Source organism: Simochromis diagramma, unplaced genomic scaffold (genome assembly GCF_900408965.1).
Source record: "Simochromis diagramma unplaced genomic scaffold, fSimDia1.1 OVJJ01000603.1, whole genome shotgun sequence".
In the NCBI taxonomy this organism is placed as follows: Eukaryota; Metazoa; Chordata; class Actinopteri; order Cichliformes; family Cichlidae; genus Simochromis; species Simochromis diagramma.
This window is the reverse complement of record NW_024387414.1, coordinates 8,857,385-8,876,715: the sequence shown is the minus strand read 5'-3', so window position 1 is coordinate 8,876,715 and position 19,331 is coordinate 8,857,385. Positions and strand designations below refer to the sequence as shown.

Below are 19,331 nucleotides of genomic sequence, written 5' to 3'. Positions count from 1 at the left end.
GGATAACTTAACGTGAAAACAGTGCTTCATGTAGTATGTGGCTCACTCAATCCTGACTCCAAGGTTCTGTTTTGGAGGATGGTCTGTAACACCTTAGTAAACAAGCTGGCTCAGCAGTTCTGAGGTAGACGACTGATAGGGTTAATCATTTGTGGAAAGATAAACACTGTGACATTGAAGCTCCAGACAAAAACAAGTCTGAGAGTTTCCTGTTGAGAATTTTTTTTTTTTTTTTTTCTCAAACCTGCTTGTTCGTTTTGTTCCAGACTCTGCAGTGGACCCTTCTCTAAACATCCAGCCCATTACAGAAGAGCGAGCATCTCGTACCCTGTACAGAATAGAGCTGCTTCGGCAGGTGAGGGAACAAGTCCTTCGACATCAATTATTATACGAGCGTCTGCCACTGTGTCAGATGAGCTCTGACTTACCTGTTTGGTGGGAGGCTGGTAGTCATGACCGTGACCTGCTAATTGGTGCTGCAAAGCATGGTGTAAGTCGCACTGATTACCACATTCTGAGAGACCCTGAACTCAGCTTCATGGCTGCCCAACGCAACTACAGTCAAACAAAAGCTGCACAGCAGCAATCACGTACATCCACACCGCTCTTACACCCTCAGTACCAAGCTACCACTTCAGTGTTGACAGGCTCTCCACTGCCTCCACCCACTCAAAGAGACGCAGACCTATGTGGGGTCACGCCCAAAGTGGAACCAATTTCAGAGGGTGAGGAGAGCAAGGAAAGACAAGGAGCAAGTTGGACCCCGACTCAAGCACCAGCTACTCCCACAGGTCTGGAAGAGAAGCCTGTTTCAGTAACCAGGGACAATGAAAGGCAGATGGTGGCAGCACGAACGAAACCCCTCACACCCAACTCCTCAGAGAGGAAACCGAAGAAGACCAAGAGGGGCCGCAAGGACGCCAGGCATGGCACAGAGTCCGACTCAGATGGCTCCTCCTCAAGTTCGACGTCACGCTCTTCTTCCTCTTCATCGTCATCCTCATCTTCCTCATCACATTCAGGGTCCAGCTCCTCCTCTTCTTCTTCATCTTGCTCTTCTGGCTCTTCATCATCATCCTCCTCCTCCTCATCTTCTTCTGATGACAGTGAAAGTGAGGGAGAGGAAGGAAAAAAGAAGGGTGAGTACTTTCTTATGTAAGTTCCAGAAAACTTAAAGCAAGTAATGTTTTGTTAGGAGTGCTGACAGTGAGCTTTTCTAGGTTCAAATAAATGCATTTTCTCTGTTGCATTCTTTGTGGATCTCAAATGTCTTTTTGCCGATTTTTCCTCAGTCCCCACTGTTACAAGTGTAAAGGGATTTGATGAGGACAGTGTGGCATCTCTCAGCGCTACGCAGGATGAAACACAAGACACCCATGTAGCTGAGAATGGCATCTCCAACAACTCTTCACACCCTTTCCAGGGTGGAGGGTACATGCTGGCTGCATCATACTGGCCAAAGGTGATTAACTATGTATATGTGCGGTTTGCATAATTTGCTGATGATGTAATGCTGAAAACACATTAATATGTCCACTTACAGTGTGGTCAGGTGCTGTGGGGAATTCACACTAAAATTCTGTGGCTCTTGCTTTTTAAGGATCGCGTGATTATTAACCGCCTGGACAGCATTTGCCAGGCAGTGCTTAAAGGCAAATGGCCGGGAACACGTCGGGTCTATGAGCCTGGAGGCGCTGTGGCCTCCTTCTACACCACCAAGCTGCTGGACAATGCCAACAGCATGTGCGAGGACCCCTCTGCTTCACCACAGGGGTCAAAGGTGACCAAGCATGTTGCAGAAAACAAGGAGTTCTCAGTAAAACTCAACGATGTATGTTGATTTCTCCCTTCCTCCCCTCCTCCCTCCGCTTCGCCCTAATCCTAGGACCCTACCACTTCCTGCTGCCATGACCGGTGTTAGTTGCCGTGTTCAGCATGTTTCTCTGGTTTTCTTCCTGCTTTCCTTTGGGTATGATTAGTGGTTTTGACTGCCTGGCAGGAGGAGAGATTAATTTAATAGCAGCCTTCCTCTCTTTTCCCACACACTCAATTTGAATTGGGCTCTTGGGCTGTGATTACATGAGCACAAATCAGTCAGTCATGAGAATATAATAAGGTTCAGTCTGAAGCCTCTCTAGACTGAAGGGGGTCTTGCTAATAATCAGATTGAAATGGAGACCTCTGCTGTGGGTGTTCTCTGATATGCTCCTAAGCAATGTGGCCATTAACATGGCAGGCTTCAGATTTGCTTGTATTCATCTTTCCTTTTATGCTGTTTTTTGATGGGGATCATTTTCCAAATTTATGGTTTTTACCATCACAGATCATTAAACACCAGAAGCTTGTTACCTTCAATATTAAGATATTATATGCTGACAGCAGCTATTGCTTTGGCATGGCTTTCAACTCCAGTCTGAAAAAGCTTTACCCACTGCTTTGCTAAGCACTACCCACTGTGTGTCCATGTGTCCCAGTATTACTAACCAGAAAATATCTGAACAAGATTTGTTTTTATTTTGTGAGAAACTTTTTACAAGATGAATTAACAAAGATCTCAAGTAAGCATTTCCATTAAGAGAGAGCAATGAGAACAGCAGTCCTAGTCATCCTTAAATCACGAGACAAAAAGAATGTGATCATTCAGGAAAGTCTCAGACAGACTCAACAAATAAAGTCTAAAGCTTTTCTTTGTTTATAAATCTGTACATTTCCCCGACAGTCATTTTCCTAGACTTGTCTTACACTGTTGTCTGTATAACAGGAGGGAGGTCTGAAGTTGACCTTCCAGAAACAGGGTCTACCTCTGAAGAGGGCCCTGGAGTCCGAGGAAGGTCCCCAGGCCCAGCAGCAGTACCTGGCTCGGCTTCATGAGCTCCAGAGTGCCTCAGATACAGGACTTGCTGACATCACCAAACCTCAGTCCAGCTTCCAGACGGGTATGTTTCTTTAAAAATAATCTTCCTCAACAGATTTGGCGTATGAATACGCAAATCTCTAGGCAACAGGAAAAACTTTAGGCAGCAGAAGTTCTCTGTTTGTAGTCCAAGTAGTGTTGACCATTCATATTTGAGTAGGCTTTAGTTGTGTGCAGTTAAACAGTTGGTGTTATCCAAAAAGGGAATACATTGCACTATAGAAATTTATTGCCTGATGATGTGTGCTGTCTAAAATATATCTGAATGTAAATAGAGCAAAGATCTGAGCATCTGTTCGTGCACAGTGTGCTGAAATGGACAATGCTGTTTTTCTTTAGCGCCACAAGATGGTAGCAAAGGATCTTTTAAATTACAGAGAAAAACAGTCTGGACTGTTGCATTGACTTTTTCTAGTCATTAAATATCTTAATTCTGTAAGAAAATCATCTGGTCTGTTCATAATATTCTTAAATGTAAGAAAAAGTCGAAGTCCTGACACCAAAATATGAATGTGGCTCCAATTTAAGAAAAGACTTACAGTTAGCCCTTTTTCTGACACAGTAGTTCACTGCTAACAGGCTGTTTCTCCTCCAGTTCCTACAGGTCTTACTGGTCAGATGAGGCCAAATGGAGTAATAGATGGCCAGCCAGTGGTTAAAAGGAGGAGAGGGAGGAGGAAGAACGTTGAGGGAATGGACCTGCTCTTCATGAACAAGAGTAGAGTCCCAACAGTTCCCGATCAGGTAAGCAGTTGTTCTGTTAGCTGAGCATACTTCTTAGTAAGTGTGTTATGCTAGAAATCAGAAAACAATCACAAATGGCAGTTTCCTGATTTTTTTTTTTATTTTTTGTTTGGAACCAATTATATTTGTTAAAAGTGCTCTTCTGATTTGTTTTTTTTTTTTAATGGCTGTTCTGCAAAGTATACAGTATATAATGACATGCTCATATGCTTTCAGGTACCTCCAGGGTGGGGGGGTATTGGCCAGGTGGGCATGACTCCAGGCCCTGCATCAAGCTACAGTCAGAACCCCAGTCAGGTCCCTGCAGACACTGAGAGCAGGGTCCCGGTTATCAACCTGAAAGATGGCACCCGGCTGGCTGGGGATGATGCCCCCAGGAGGAAAGAACTGGAGCAGTGGCTAAAAGAAAACCCTGGCTTTGTGGCAGACACAGGAGCTTTTATCTGTGTAAGTCTTTACTTTTTTGCTCCAAGGGCTTCAAATTCTTCTTGTCTGTTGAAAAGAGACAATTCCTGATTAACTAAAATATAGATATTTAGAAACATTATTTTATTTAGTACATATTTAATTAAAAAAACAGAGGAACCAGTATGAGCAGAAAACTTCTTGTAGTTAGACATTCTATGTAACTAACTGTCGTTACATTTCATGTTTAGGGGGTAAATAAGATGCAAATGCAGTTCCACTTCCAGGATGGTCGGCCAAAGCAGAAAAGGCACCGCTGTAGAAACCCCAACAAGATTGATGTGAACAGCTTGACGGGAGAAGAAAGGGTCCAGATCATCAACAGGAGAAACGCACGCAAGGTGTGTTGGTGGTGTTTAAGTCATAACCAGCCATACAAATACAAAGATGGCTTTTAATTTTTTAATAATCATTTTGACAGTGTGTACATTATAACAGTGATGTGCACTTGGGTTTATGTTGTCTGTATTCTTTCTTGAAGATTGGTGGAGCCTTTGCTCCTCCGCTGAAGGACCTATGCCGATTCCTTCAGGAAAACCCAGAGTACGGAGTCCCGCCTGAATGGGCCGATGTTGTTAAACAGTCGGTAAGTTACAGAGTAACACTTCCCTCACATATTATAAAATTTATACCTTATAAAATTTAAACAGGCGTAAGTTCTACTGTCATGAAGGTTTTAACCTGTTTCTGATCATTTTAGAGACGGCAGTTTGGTGCCATCGAAATGGTTTTTAAATTCACCCCATTCATGTCATTGAGTGCAGATAATAGTAAAACTGGCCTGACTAACCTTAATGCATATGTTCAAATATGTGCTGCTCTTCTTCTCTTAGGACAACATTAGTTTTATCTCAATGAGCCTAATTAAGTAACAGTGAACTGTTGTCACTGTCACTACCTGACTATTTGCTTGTATTGGGGAACCCTACCAACATCATTCCATCTTTTCCAGGGTTACCTCCCAGAGAGCATGTTTGACAGGATCCTGACTGGACCCATTGTTCCAGAGGAGGTAAGTCGGCGTGGACGGCGACCTAAGAATCCTTTGGCCAAGGCAGCGGCAGCTGCAGCTGCAGCGGCAGGAGCACCACCTAACCCGGCAGCCTCGGCACTAGGTTTGAACCCACTGCTGGCAAACGGCCTCCTCTCTGGAATGGACCTCACGAGTCTGCAGGCCTTCCAGCAAAACCTCCAGAATTTACAGTCCCTGCAGCTCACTGCAGGCCTGATGGGGCTGCCGTCTGATGCTAGTAACCTGGCTGCAAGTAACTTGGCTGCCATGTTTCCCATGATGCTGTCTGGTATGGCTGGACTGCCAAACCTCCTTAGTATGGGCAGCTTGCTTGGGAAGCCTGCTCAGGAAGCTGCAGGAGGCTCTGAAGAGAAAACAAAGGGAATAACCAGCGGTGGAACAGGAGAGCCAACTGCCTCTAAAGCCCCCTCTCACACCTCAGACACCAAAGGAGAAAGGACAGAGGGCTCAAACACGACTCCTTCCTCCACTTCCAGCTCTGCTTCCTCTTCCTCCGCCACACAAAGTGCTTCAGCTGCCTCTGCAGCCTCCAGTCAGCCACTGTCTCTTAACCCCTTGTTACTCTCCAGTATGCTTTACCCAGGGACGCTTCTCACTCCAGGCCTTAACCTTCCTGTGTCCACCACACAGCCACAGAGCTCAAACAGTGACCCCACCCTTCCAACTGCTCCTCCTCTACCTTCAGTTTCCCAGTCATCACATCAGGAGACAGAGCAGCCAGAGGGAGACAAGGATGGAGAGGAGGAAGACGAGCTTTTGGAAGACGCTTTGGATGAGGGGGAGGAGGAGGAAGAGGATGAATCCATAGAACAAAAGGATAACAGTGGTCCTGAAGGTTCAGGGAAAGCAGAGTCTTCTTCATCAGAGTCTGGGAGCTCTTCCTCATCCTCAGACGATTCAGACTCAAGTGATGAGGACTGATCCTACAAATATATAAATATAAATTTATTTATGTATTGCCTAGAAATGTATACATATATTCACATATATATATGGATTTTCCAGCACTTCTGTTGTGATTTCTTTACATGTAAATACAAGAACTAACTACAATGTTCTGTAATAAAGACTACAAAAACCTTTAAAAAAGAAATAAAAAAAATAGGAAAAACTGACCTAAAGAAACTGAAATAAAATGTCAATGTTTGTTCACAAGGTACAGTCTTGTTTTGAGACATTTTGCATGTCAGACTTTAGTAGATTTCTGAACTCTGAACTTGTACCATGCAATTATTGCAACAAAAAAGGCATTATTGTAATTATGTCAGGATTAATTTTATTAAAAGAAGTAAAACTACATCAACACGCTCTTTGAGCTGTACTATTAATATATTTTGATTGTCAGGGGTGTGGGGAATGACACTTGACAAACACTTTGGGTTCTCTTGTAAATAGTACTTTTACAGGTTCGTTGACACTTATGCTTTGCAGATCATACGTTGGATATGTCAGCAATAACTTGGGCAGCTAATGAATGTCACTGAAGCTGTAGATTCTCTGTCTGCCATGTTCCACCCGAGTGCACAACTCTCACAGCCTCACAAACCTGTCAAATACCTTCATATCATCTTGAAGAGGTTATTTATCACTTCTCCTTGTCCAGGTAGGAAATGATTCCTTCCTTAGTAAGGACTTGGAAAAATGGTAAAATTATTATTTTTCCAGACATACACAATCTTAAATCTGTCTTTCAAAAAAAAAAAAAAAGAAGTTAAACATAATTCATTTCTCTACTGTCTGACTTTACATTTTAATATTCACCATCACCTTACAAACATGCCACAGCATGTTCAAGGCGCACTTTAGCCACCAACAGTAGGCATTCACATTCACCTGCACATCTCTTAATTATAACTAAAAGCTCCTTGAGCTGCGGTAACAGAGAAAAACCTTCTACTGTGTGCCAAAAAACTGCCCTTTGACCCTTGGCGGTCTTGACGGAGTTGTTTGGTCTTTGTAGTGTTGATGGATATTATTTCTACAACCCCGATGTATTTGACTGAATCTTACCTCAACTTTGCTAAATGGATTGGCTTCACTGTGCAAATGTACATGTGCATGGGTGTGTGTGTGATCTGTCAATGTACACAATGTTCTCATCTCTGCTGGAATGAGTGTCAGAGGCCTTTTTTGATTTTATTTTAAATGAAACCTTCCTCTGTGTTTTGCTTCCTGAGCTGCTCCTCTCGCCGCATCCATAACTCACCAGGCTGTATGTTAGGTGGTGGTGTGGGGGCTGACAGGCTATGAGACGTAAACACCACATTGCTGTTGTTTTTTTTTGTTTGTTTGTTTGTTTTTTTGTCGTTTTGTTTTTTTTAATACCGTCAAAAATTTCTCTTTGGAAATTTGGAGGATTCAAGTGCTTGATGATACGCATTGCATGGCAACCTGTGTTCCTACAAAGCCCATGGGGCACAAGCACAAGTTAGTTCAGTTCCTGGCTAAGATTGTAGTATCACTGTCATTGTCTAAGTATTAAATTTTACGCAGTGCCACACGGGTTAGCTTCAGGAAGGGCTCAATAATAGCTTTTGTTGCTGGGAGTTTTCAGCGCTGTCTTGATTTATTTCACTTCACCCTCAACTCTGTTTTCTGACGAACAGAGCTTCAGATAGATGTAGAAGTGCCCTTATCCTGTACCTCACTCTCTTTCATTCACCGCTCACATCTACGCTCACTATCCATGCTTGTGTGTTTTGCTCAGCATCCGTGCACATGTCCATTTTAAACCTGTAACCAGGATATACACACAAACACTGGAGTTCACTCGAACCGAAGTACCTTTTTGTAAGTCTCTCTCAGCACAACAGTGCTTGCTCTAGGACTGCTGTTACACAGTGGACTGTTAGATACACAAATTATTTCCGAGGTGAGGTTTCTGTTTGGGCTGAGGGTGACAGCCCGCTGAAAAACCTGTTTAGTTCTTAAGTGTAGCTGTAGCATTTTTCTCCGTGGGTTCAGACATGAACAAAGACTGAAGACATGCCTGATTTCTAATGTTGCTTTAATGTGGTTTTCTTGTATGCCTGTTATATATAGACCTCGTCATGGGTTTGCTTGCAATGCAATTGCATTTTTTCTTTTTTAATTATTATTACTAACAGTACGGTATTTTTCTATGTCTGAGCAATGAACTTAAACATGCCACTGTCATTTTGTATATCTGCACCTCTACGCTCTTTAAACTTGTAGTGCCCTTATGCAAACACCCAGCCACTGCTACATCTGCTGTAGGTGACTGACTGATGACTTTTGCTACTTTTTGTTGCCCCGCAGCGATGGATTGATGACTGTGTTAATCTTCGTTAAGAGATAAATGTAGACACAAGATGGGACTTCTCGCTTTCATTGCTTTCCTTCCTTTTTTTCCCTTCTTTTTGTAAAGGTTATATTGTATACAGACCTTGAAAGCACTGCTTGCTGCTAAAGAGGTTGTGCTGAATCTGCATTAAACACAGACACAAGAAAACAATGACCAATATGCAAGAGGAACGACAAAACACACTACTGCTGTACAGGGAGGTTTTCATACATGTAATCACTGAGATGACAAAACTACCATCATGGGGTTTGTATTTTTATTTCAAGCTTGATAGTATCCTAAATGTCACCCTGGTCAGTTTGTGTCTTTTTCTTTCTTTTTTTTTTTTTTTCTTTCTTTCTCATTGGACAGTTGATATATTTGCAAGTTGTGGTCTGTGTAGTCAAAATAATTCTTAATGTAGTGCAGGAAAACACGTCTTAAAAGTCATTTGTAATTTATTGGATTACTTTCTATGAAGTTCTATAGAGGAAATTGAGGTTTAATTATTTTTATTAAACATATTCTTCTGACTATCAATTAAGTGTGCCTTTTACTTTGTCCCAGGGACTTTTTGAAGAATTCAGTTATATCAAGGAGTTGACCGCTTTGTCTTGAATCCTTTAAAAGAATTGTACATGTATATATCAAATTTTTGTTCAGCATCACAACACATGCAAAAAATACGTGTGTGTGTGTGTGTGTGTGTGTGTGTGTGTGTGTGTGTGTGTGTGTGTGTGTGTGGGTATATATTTGTGTAGCCTCAACATTAGTTTAGTTACACACATACTGCAGCAGGGCACTAGCTCACAGTAACACACAATGATGAAGCAGTGAGCACCCAAACTGTTAGGCCGTAGAGCAAAGACACAACAGGTAAGTATGTGTGACTGAAATAACGCAGTAGGAAAAACATAGTTTTGTTGTTAATATTCTAGATGAGGCTTGATAATTTATTTCACTCTAAGTATTTTCTTAAAAAAACAATTACATATTTGTGATTTTTTTTTTTTTTTAAATATTCAATTTACTGCTTATTTAATGGATCCATTTGCACATAAACACTGCATAAACGTTAGTAGATACAGAACTCTAGTGCCCATATTGTTCCAGCAATGTTGGAAATGAACAAGGCTACATACCAAACTCTTGCAGCAGAGGGCCTTTCTTCACTGCAAGTCCTTCTTTTCTCCTCAGGGTGGTGCTCAGTGACCTGTTTAACTGCTTCTACTGCTGTTTGGCACTTATCTTAGCAACCAGACCAGATGACAAGTTGAGGCTTGTCTAATGTGAGAGGCCGATGGGCTGAACTTCCTCACCCTGCAGAGCAGCAGGTTGGCTGCACTGAATCATGCTGCATTGCTCTGCTGCTACTAGACAAACACACAGGAGAGATTTTTAAGAGCAGAAGTCTGTCAGTTTGACCTAACGCCATCCCAGAAGAGCCACTGACACTGGTGAGTGACTTTGATCCTGATTTATGAGTTTTGTTTTCTTGAGCTACGTTGAAAGTTCCACAGAGATAATAAACTGCACTGGAAGTCAGCTGACTATTTGGAGTAAAATGCAACAGTTACACGATCTGCTTCAGTGTTCCTAAAAGCTGCAGAATAAAAGAATCCTCTGCACACATTAACCATCTATATAGCTATTTTTCAGCAGGCTTTAATGCACTGAATAACAAAGTCTGATTATACACCAAGATAAAGGCGATGTTTAGTTTAATTCTCTTTAAGGGACTAGCACATGTTAGAAAGTGAAAGTAGGCCTATTTTCACTTAGCATGAGTTGCATGTGAGTTGACTTGAGTGGAGTCCAGTCCAGAGGAAACAGGAAATGGGTGTGATTTAGATATTGTGCCAGCTTTTAGCAAAATTAAAACAGCAAACAAACATGCAGAAAACACATCTGTGGTGTTTTTAAATCGACACCGTGCTGCCAGGATCTTCCTGCTAAAGATAACAAGATAGGGTGTGATTCATATTTATGAGAAGCTGCATGCATATTGATGCTTCCAACTTCCTGTTTGTCTCTTCTGAGATGCAGCAGCTGGAAGTCCGTCAGAATGAGACACAACTTGATGTTTTAAGATGCCATTGGACTGATATCAGCATTTGGACTAAAATTTGGAGTGCACGATGAGAGTTTTTCTTGCCATTTTACCTCGCCACATGGAAAACGCATCAGACAGCTGCTGCTTCAACCAACACGAACAGTAAGTTGTGAGCAAATCTGGAACACAGAGAATCAAAAGGCATCCATTAAGCTGCAATGATCACAAAAGTATATAGAAATGTCCTTACGTTGGAGATTAAGCAAAAGGTCAGAATTAAACTAATTCTGGTTCTGATTTTGTCTTGTTAGTGGGGGAAAAAGTATAGCCACATGAAAGGAAATATTAGGAAATCACAATAGTAATGTTGAGTGTGACGTGCTCTACTCTGAAAACCTTATGGCACATTTTTGAGCAAAACTGCTTCTTATCCACCTACAGTGTCATCCGCAGTCATTGTAGACTGACTCAGCACAGGCAGTAATAAACAGCACATGTGAGAATGGTTAGAGGAACAGAGTCTCGTTCAGGCTGGTGGTAGCACACAAAGAGACTGTAAAAAGAAGAGGGGACTTTACCGCCAGGGGACGGAGTATTCAATTCTCAGCAGATCTGCAGATGCAGATCTGCTGAACCATGCTTTGAAACACACTTTTTAGAGATTAACAGTCAATATTATCCACCATTATTATTCACGTGACCCAAGGATGGTTCAGTATTTAACTTGTTTCCTCATGAGTCTTCTCTGGCATCTAAAATATTCCTGTTGTTACACGACTTGCCAAATTGACAGTTGCCCTGCACAGGGAAACTGAGTTTGAGATGTTTTTCTTAGGTTTTCAGTATGTGAGGCGCACAGGAACAAAAGTGACTATTCACAGCTGCCTCAGAGCAGGAAGTACACATGAGTCACTAAAGGCAAATGAACAGAGTGGGAAAGTGGTGCTGTCAACAAAACCACCAGGCCATCTAATGCATCCATAACAAGAAAGGTAGCAGCAAATATAAAACTCCAGGTGTAAGACCATAGTTTGACGTTTCTGTAAATAAGCTGGCTTTTGGGCACCCTTCCCAGTAAAATCCATCACCAGTCAGTATTAACTATATATTCTCCATGCTTGACCATTTGTCCATTAACAGGCTTAAAAGTGTGGTTTTATTTTTTTGAGACACAATTGTTGCAGTCTATTAACAAACAGCTAGCTTTATATCAGTGTAGCTGTAAGTGGACTGGTACTTATTTAGTACCGTTTACTAATTTGAGCATTCAAAACACTTTCTACTAAAAGTCTAATTCATCCAGTCACACAAAATCATGCAGTGCTTTTATGTGTTCCTACGTACTTTTATCTAACATTCTCACAAACTCACTCCAACAGATGAAAGTTGGGATTCAGTATCTTTCTCAAGGATACTTCGACACATGACCAGGAGGAGCCGGTGTTCTGGGAATCCATCCTATCTGGCAAACCATCCTACCCGTTGTTTCTGCGCATGCGCACAACACCGGACATCCCTCTCTGGACCTTCCAATTAGTAGCGGACCCACTCTACCACAGCCCCGTTCAGTTGCTTTTAGGTTAGTCGTTGTCAAAAGGTTACGTGTATTTTTCGAGTTATTTGCCTACAGTGAGGGGTTTTTAACCTATGTAAACATGATCCTCTAAAATAGTAAGTAGCTCAACTGGATGTAGGGTGATTGCTGATTGGTGGACAAGCCAACTGGAAAAGAATGGGGGTGAAAGTGGAACAGTAAAAGTGCCAAAATTCATCAAAGCTCAAAAATACAGAATTAAAGCAGACAAGGGTCTGCAGTGGACGCTTTTGAATATTTCTGACACTTGGTTTTCCTTCAGTACTTTGTATGTTATAACATCGTGACTTGCACAGACCAACAACAGCGCAAGCAAGAGTAGCACACACATTGATTGTACCACAAATGTTGGACACTGCCTCCTTGTGGCAAAACACACTCACTGCAGCTCGCTATGGTCTGCCAGCACACCGTCCAATAGAGAACCACGTTGAGCCATTTAGAATGAAAATGATTAAATCAGTAGTTGACACTGATGATGATGCAGTTATCTGGGGTGTGATAAGCAGCTGCTTAGTCTGCCTATGCCTCAGGTCCTACTGACAGTGAATGCACCAAGTCCTCGTACAAGCTAATATTTTTCAATTATGATTCATGCAAAGTTACCTCTAGTTTGTAAACAAAATGTGTATTTTTTTTCACTCCATGTTTAGGTGTCCATTTGATTCCTGCTCTGACTCTCATCCTGTGTGAGTGAGGAGGTCACCATGGCAACTGTGCCACAGGGGATTGTGGGAAAGCCAAGGTTTGGCCCTAGTGACTGTCTGATCGCAATGTTGAGGTTAGCCCTGCAGTTACAAAGCATTACTGACTCACACAGTGTTTATCTGTGTAGGCTGTGTGTACGTCAACCTGATACTGATACTCGCAGCACTAATAGCTGCAATAAAGCGCAACACGCCTCAGATCTTTCATCAGCCTGCCTCACACACTGTACAAATGTGGCTAGATCAATTTAACAGCTACATAGTGTAGTTAACATCTGGTGTTTTGCTAAAAGGCACTGAGGGTGTGGTCAAGATCAATAATGTGTAAGCACACCGAGCTGATAAAGTTTCTGTACTGGGAATTCTTTAATATAGTTTCTACTGTTGTAAGCAAGAGCTTTAAAAAACACACGTGTGTTTCATTTACAGTTTAGAACTTACACCTCCACTTTATGCCAATGGCAGAATATTGTTGAATTACATTTTCCATTTCCTTTTGTGCTGCTCAAATTTCTGTGACGATGCCTTGGATTCAGGGCTTGCTCCAGAGATTCGACTGAGGCGATTGAAACAAGACTGAAATGCATGCTGCAAATGTTTCTACAGCATTACAGGGACGACGAGGGAAATGAGAAGACCAAAGGTACAGTGATGATTTTACAGTGGAATGTGGCCTTCAACGTGTATCTGGTTGATAGCCGAAGTTCTTATGATTAGAGAGCAGGCTGTCTTTTGATAGCAGGTGTGAAATTCTGGAATAAAGCCCGTGTTGTTGATACGTGCCAAAAAATAATCTATCTAATATTGTTCACAGAGTTGGCAGCAAAGTGCTGCTACGAGGCAGGGGTTTGGTATCACAGAATCTTGGAGAACCTGATCAGTCGAGAGAGGAAAAGGCTGGGCTTCAGTGACATCTCAGTAAGTGCACGCCATCTGGTGGCCAAAGATGGAACTGAGCTTTGACCATATTAACTGAGCAGTCACAGATAAATGTCTCACAGCACCTGTGATCTCATAACTTATGTATTTTATTTATTTTGAGTCATCTTTGAAGTAAAGCAGCTGGTGCTTGTAATGCATGTAAAACAGGTGTGTTTGATGCAGGGCATCTTGGAGCATGATCTTTTCCAGCGCTGTCTGGTGGCCTGTTGCTTGGAGATCGCTGTAACCTCAAACAGCTTACCATGTGACTTCCCGCTGCTCCTTCAGATCCTCAAACTGGCACCATACCACTTTTGGAAGGTATTTTGTTTTTGCCATATACTGTACACTTAGTGATACAGTAACATTTAGTCTGTGATTTGAATGCTCCCTCTTTTGTTTTTCTTTGTTCTCACAGGTGATTGAGCCTGTTTGGCGGGTTGGGTCAGGCTTGCCTCACTATGTGGTCACACACCTCATCCAAGTGGAAGAAAAGGTTTTGGAGAACTTGGCTTGGATCAGCGACTCACCACTGTGGGATGAAATCACACCCAACGAGGGCCATATGCCCACCTGCCAACAGGTTTGGAATAACACAAATACTCTTTGCCTGACATCATAAATGATCAATATTTGGAAATTTTATAACATATCCAAAGCAATTAAATTTTTCTTTGAACAGTTCGGGTTTTAATGAGAGTTTTGCCTTGTGTCAAATGTAGGTAATGCATCCAAACAGGCTTGAAGGTCCAATGCAAACGGATCCAGGTGTGCCGAGAGGTATTAACACAGTGCACTAAAGACTCATTTTAAATAAAACCATTCCCTGCAAACTGTTTACACTATTACTATAGACTGAGTGGTAAACTATTTTTGCCAGTAGATGTCAGTTTGGGGATGAACCACTCAGCCAGGACAGAGCAGCAGTGTTCCCCATCAGCTATAAACAGACAAGAGAGAAGCAGCTCCCTCCATCTGTTTGCTCGGAAGGTCAGTTCTATATCATGCGTCCAGTTGCCATTGTTGTTATATGGCATGTTTAGTGTGGTCATGTCTGTCTTTATCTCAGGTTTACAGCTTGATGGCCAAGCGTCTGAGGGAGCTGTGTTCCACGCTGGAAATATCTGATGAGCTGCGATTAAAGATCTGGACCTGCTTTGAGTATTCCTTGGTCCACTGCTCTTGTCTAATGGTAGACCGTCACCTGGACCAACTGCTCATGTGTGCTATCTACATCATAGCAAAGGTGGGTTTTAATAGATACTATTAAAACCCACCAGAATCTGCTAAAATAATGCAAGACAATGCAACTGGAAAATGCAAGTGGTTGTCTCAGAGAAGATGAATAATAGACTTTAAACAATTCTTAGGGAGTGAGGAATACATTTAAATGTTCAGGGTGGGCTAAGATATACCAGCATTTTGCAGATGATGACTAATGCAGTACCAGCAAGATGTAGGTAGGGAGAACGGCAAACAGAGAGACGGTGCAGTAAATCAAAGCCACAGTAAATCAGAATGGCCAGACTTCTTAGACCTCTGATGTTGGACACCTGCCCCAAATTGAGTCCACCCTGACCACGGAGAAGTAAAACCTTCAGGGAGGTTTACAGATTTACAGTTTTATGGAAAAGAACTACTTGGTGTTTAAATAAAAATTAAAGACTGTTGTGAGGGCACTTGACAGCTGAAAAAGTTTTTATCGCTTTTCACTGACATGAAATTAAAGGAAAACTGTATTTGTAATCCTAAAAAGAATCCGTGTTGGTAATGCATGGACTTCATTGGAAAACGCATACTCAGCAGTTAAGTGGTGGCATTTGCCTTTACAGATTACCAAGATGGAGATACCCTTCAAACAGATAATGAAATGCTACAAGTCACAGCCACGTGCCAACAAAAGTGTAAGTTTCTTTATTTTTGCTTTTTATTTTTTGCTGTCTTTAGTATACAGCTGTGAATTAACAAAATATAGCGATACAGGTTGAAACGTGTATCAGCTGGGCCCACTTATTCCAAGATTCCATCAGTTTTAGCGACATTCTGTTTTTTGTTTATCATCAAATGTTTTAATGTTAACAGGTACATTTTTTAAATAACTGTGACAATATCATTATACCTGCTTTACATGAGCATTTCAGTCTTGCAAGGAGGTTAGCAGGTTGACAGTAACAACTCAAAGCACTTGTTTCAGCATTTACCGTTTCTATCTGCAGGTCTGCAAAAACGTGCTGATTTCAGAAAGGATGGAGGAAAATTCTACCATTAAAAAAATCAGTAAGAAAGCTTTTAAATAAAAAAAGTCATATATTTTAAATATTATGGAACACCTGTTTTAAAAAACACACTTACAAAATAGCCTTGTAATTACAGTAATGCACATAATGCGTCCCAATAAGTATTGAAAATGGGACTACACATTGCCCTCACTGCCATCGTAGCTTTATATGTGTAATGCATGCTCACATGCTTGCAATCCACTGTGGGCAAAGAAATGCGCATGTATTGTTAGCTGGCTATGTGGCTCGGAAACCGTGGCACTGGTGATGGTAGAGTTAAAGAAAACGAATGCAGCATGTGTTGTGTTAGATCCAAATAAAGTACTATACAGAGGTAGAACTCATAGCAATGCCTCATTGCACAAGAAAAATGACACCCATCAAGTTACCAAATGATTCACTTACAACATTTTACCTGCATTATATCCATTATCCAAGAGTAGTTCCACAGTGATAAGTAACTTTTTATTATATTGTTGATTATAGATACCGGAAAGCACAGCAGCACTATCCTAACCCCCAACACACCATCAACACATTATCCAAGACCTGGGCAGGAGGAACGGGGCAATCTCATCCATTTTTACAACCAGGTCTACACGACAAAGATGCAGCATTTTGCCAAACAGTTTGCTCAAACCTCATTAGTAAGTGAACATTTTTTCTTTTTTCTGAGCTGATGTCACAAAACTAAGAACTCAGTAAAAATGGGAAATGTTTATTTTCCATGTAATGCTTACACTTCATTTCTTGTCCAGCGAGACACCCCTCCTTTGTCTCCATACCCTCGACAGTGGAAAGCATCTCCTCGCTGTTATCAGCTGTCCAACAGCCCGTCCATCTCCATTTCACCATACAACACAGAAACCCCTTCCCCTCACAGAACTGGGCTCTGCTACTACTTCAACTCAAGTCCTCCAGAGGTGTGTGGATATATAGTGTTTTCGTTTTCACATGATCGTCTTAAAAAATTTTGTGTGTTGGGGTACAATCTAGGCTGAATACATTCTACATTCCTATTTTGGAAATGATTTAGTGAATAAAAATGGTTGACTTTGCTCGCACACAGTAGAATATTATTTTCCTTTTGTTCACAGCTTCTGCGTGAGATCAACAACATGATCAAAACGGGCAGGTCACCAAACATGCGATGCTACGCGGTGTCACTGGATAGAGATGAGGAAGGAGATGGATCCTCAGCCAAGAGGCTTCGTTTGGATGGGCAGTCAGCCTGGCAGAGACGACTGAGAAATGTGTTCAATGATCGCATTACAAGAATGAACCAGGACCAGGTCTAGCTTATTCCAGCTAACAGGCCTAACCTCCACTCCGATGGAAGTAAAGCACACATTTACTTCTTGACAAATTCTCTGTCAGCTCAAAAGACTAAATTTCCGTTGCTTGGCTCTTTTGTTTGGAATCATTTTTTCTGATACCATAAGTCATGTGTGAAGGTCTGTGAATAAGCCACTTTATCCCCAGCACAGTAATAGAAGACTGGTCATCCTGGGTGGCTGCCTGATGGAAGTGTCCTTCATGATATTGTATGAATTTAAAGAAAGACAAGGCTGCAAAGTGCCCAGTGAGTTTTTCTTAGATAAAAAAAGGACTGAGACAGGACTTTAGCAACTAAAAGGCAGATTAGTTAGTGTTTGTCTGCATCCACAGGAATTAATATTTACAGTAATATGAAAACATAAATGTATCCACAAATGCATCCAATAGACATTTGGGCAAAAAGTGTTTTTTTCTGCACAAATTTAACAATTCTGTTAAAAAAAAGTGTAACTTAGGCCTCTGAAGCTAATATAACAAAACAAAATTTTGATTTAGTCATTTTTGCATAATTAGAACATTTATATAATTATAGTTCGTTATCTTAATGACTTAAATCTCACATAATAATAATAACATGGTACCTTTACATGTATGCAAAATGTTTTATTTATTTTAAATGTTTCAATGAACATTTTAAACTCAATTTTTGGTGGATTTCCCAGCATGCTCATCACTGTCCTGTTGAAAGATTTCAATTCAAGGTTATCTTAAAGCATATTTTAAATTTCATTCTCACTTCATAGTTGTATGACTGCAAATTGCCAGGTCCCAGAGGCAGCAAAGCATTCCCATAACCATAATATATCCACACACGTACTGTTATCATGGCTATGTTAGATGTGCCTTAGTAGCCTTGGTCTTTGCCTTTATGTTAACTATAAAAATACAGCTTTGCTGTTTTGGGCATTCCTGTTATGCAGGTCAAGTTTTTGCACTGTTTACAACACAAAGAGTTGACCGCAGATCCTCTGATGAAAGCTTGGGGTCTTTGGAGACTTGCATAATTTGCTGAGACAACCCATTATGGACAATTTGGCAGCTTTTTTTTTTTTTTTAATTTAGCTAAATTTAGCTACAAGATTTTTTTTTAGATGATTTGCAGAATTATTGATTTTAAATTAACTGGGGAACACCAAACCCTGGATGTCTGAGGTTAAAATAAGACTTATTACTCTCTAAGAAGAGTCTAATAACTGACACCATATTTGAAGGCCCTGTGTGATTAATTTGAGGATGTACTCATTTGTTCTCACTAGACTGATCTGTTTTTTATGTTTGACTTACTTTTGGAATTTTGAGTGTACATACTAACATTAACTCCTGTCTATGACCTGCATGAATACTGAAGTTTGAAGTGATTTGATTCTGACTGCATATTGGTGATACTAGGGGTTTGATGCATACCACTCTAAATTAATTTAAAGTTGTTTTTACATTCAACTTATCGCAAAACTATTGAGGATAAACTAAAGTAAGACTTTTGCAAAAATAATAAATGAAAAGTGCTGTTACAGTAGCAGAAACTTGCACTGGTCAACATAAATGTAGAAGCTAAAACAAATTCAGTCTCAATAAATCTTTAAAAATCCAGTCAGCAGTTTTAGCCACCGTTTATTACAGACTGAGTATCACAGCTGATTCAAGAGGACATCAATCAAAAACTGCATGGTGATTTTATTAAAGCTCTTTTCCAAACAGAAAAGTGTTTTGCTTTTGAGATTTATTGCGCAGAATGATACATGTGTCAGTTGACAGAAGTTGGCTTTATTATCATCTGCTGATGCAACAAAGTTTCTTTAAATCTAAGTTTAACAATAAGGAGGTATTACCGAGCTTTTGAAGACACGTGACCACTAACCACAAGATTTTAACTTGATGACAATTAATAATGTGGGATCAAGTGAACCCCTCAGCAAACAACCCATCATGAAGGGGGGAAAATGAGCAGTCCTCAGTTGATTGCAAATGGTTGGAGGTTA

The 19,331-nt window shown here is 41.0% G+C and overlaps 2 protein-coding genes across 11 annotated transcripts in view; both read left to right on the top strand.

Annotated features, from left to right (window-relative positions):
• Window positions 1-7,060, top strand: part of chd9 (chromodomain helicase DNA binding protein 9) — a 70,237-nt gene extending 63,177 nt beyond the window's left edge. For 6 of the 7 annotated variants that reach the window (XM_040011704.1, XM_040011705.1, XM_040011710.1 and 3 more), the window contains 9 exons: window positions 267-1,139; window positions 1,293-1,462; window positions 1,601-1,831; window positions 2,762-2,936; window positions 3,510-3,658; window positions 3,875-4,105; window positions 4,315-4,464; window positions 4,605-4,709; window positions 5,076-7,060. In XM_040011704.1, the coding sequence (XP_039867638.1) occupies window positions 267-1,139; window positions 1,293-1,462; window positions 1,601-1,831; window positions 2,762-2,936; window positions 3,510-3,658; window positions 3,875-4,105; window positions 4,315-4,464; window positions 4,605-4,709; window positions 5,076-6,077 (3,086 nt within the window). In that variant the 3' untranslated portion in view covers window positions 6,078-7,060. The remainder of the gene's footprint in view (window positions 1-266; window positions 1,140-1,292; window positions 1,463-1,600; window positions 1,832-2,761; window positions 2,937-3,509; window positions 3,659-3,874; window positions 4,106-4,314; window positions 4,465-4,604; window positions 4,710-5,075) is intronic. The other variant, XM_040011706.1, reaches the window with a different exon arrangement.
• A 2,409-nt stretch (window positions 7,061-9,469) lies between these two features.
• LOC120721410 (retinoblastoma-like protein 2) lies at window positions 9,470-19,054 on the top strand. Of its 4 annotated transcripts, none has more exons than XM_040011715.1 (16): window positions 9,470-9,917; window positions 10,507-10,675; window positions 11,893-12,092; window positions 12,761-12,852; window positions 13,351-13,457; window positions 13,629-13,732; window positions 13,919-14,056; window positions 14,154-14,318; window positions 14,458-14,515; window positions 14,616-14,725; window positions 14,805-14,981; window positions 15,568-15,639; window positions 15,952-16,012; window positions 16,501-16,661; window positions 16,773-16,937; window positions 17,112-19,054. In XM_040011715.1, exons 4-16 carry the CDS (start codon window positions 12,815-12,817, stop codon window positions 17,310-17,312), a joined length of 1,557 nt encoding a protein of 518 aa, XP_039867649.1. In that variant the 5' UTR covers window positions 9,470-9,917; window positions 10,507-10,675; window positions 11,893-12,092; window positions 12,761-12,814; the 3' UTR covers window positions 17,313-19,054. The 4 variants fall into 4 exon arrangements, with proteins under 4 accessions (XP_039867649.1, XP_039867648.1, XP_039867646.1 ...); XM_040011714.1 differs by having other exon boundaries at window positions 9,473-9,917; window positions 12,761-12,888; window positions 14,458-14,503; XM_040011712.1 differs by having other exon boundaries at window positions 9,474-9,917; window positions 12,761-12,888.
• The last annotated feature ends 277 nt before the right edge of the window (window positions 19,055-19,331 follow it).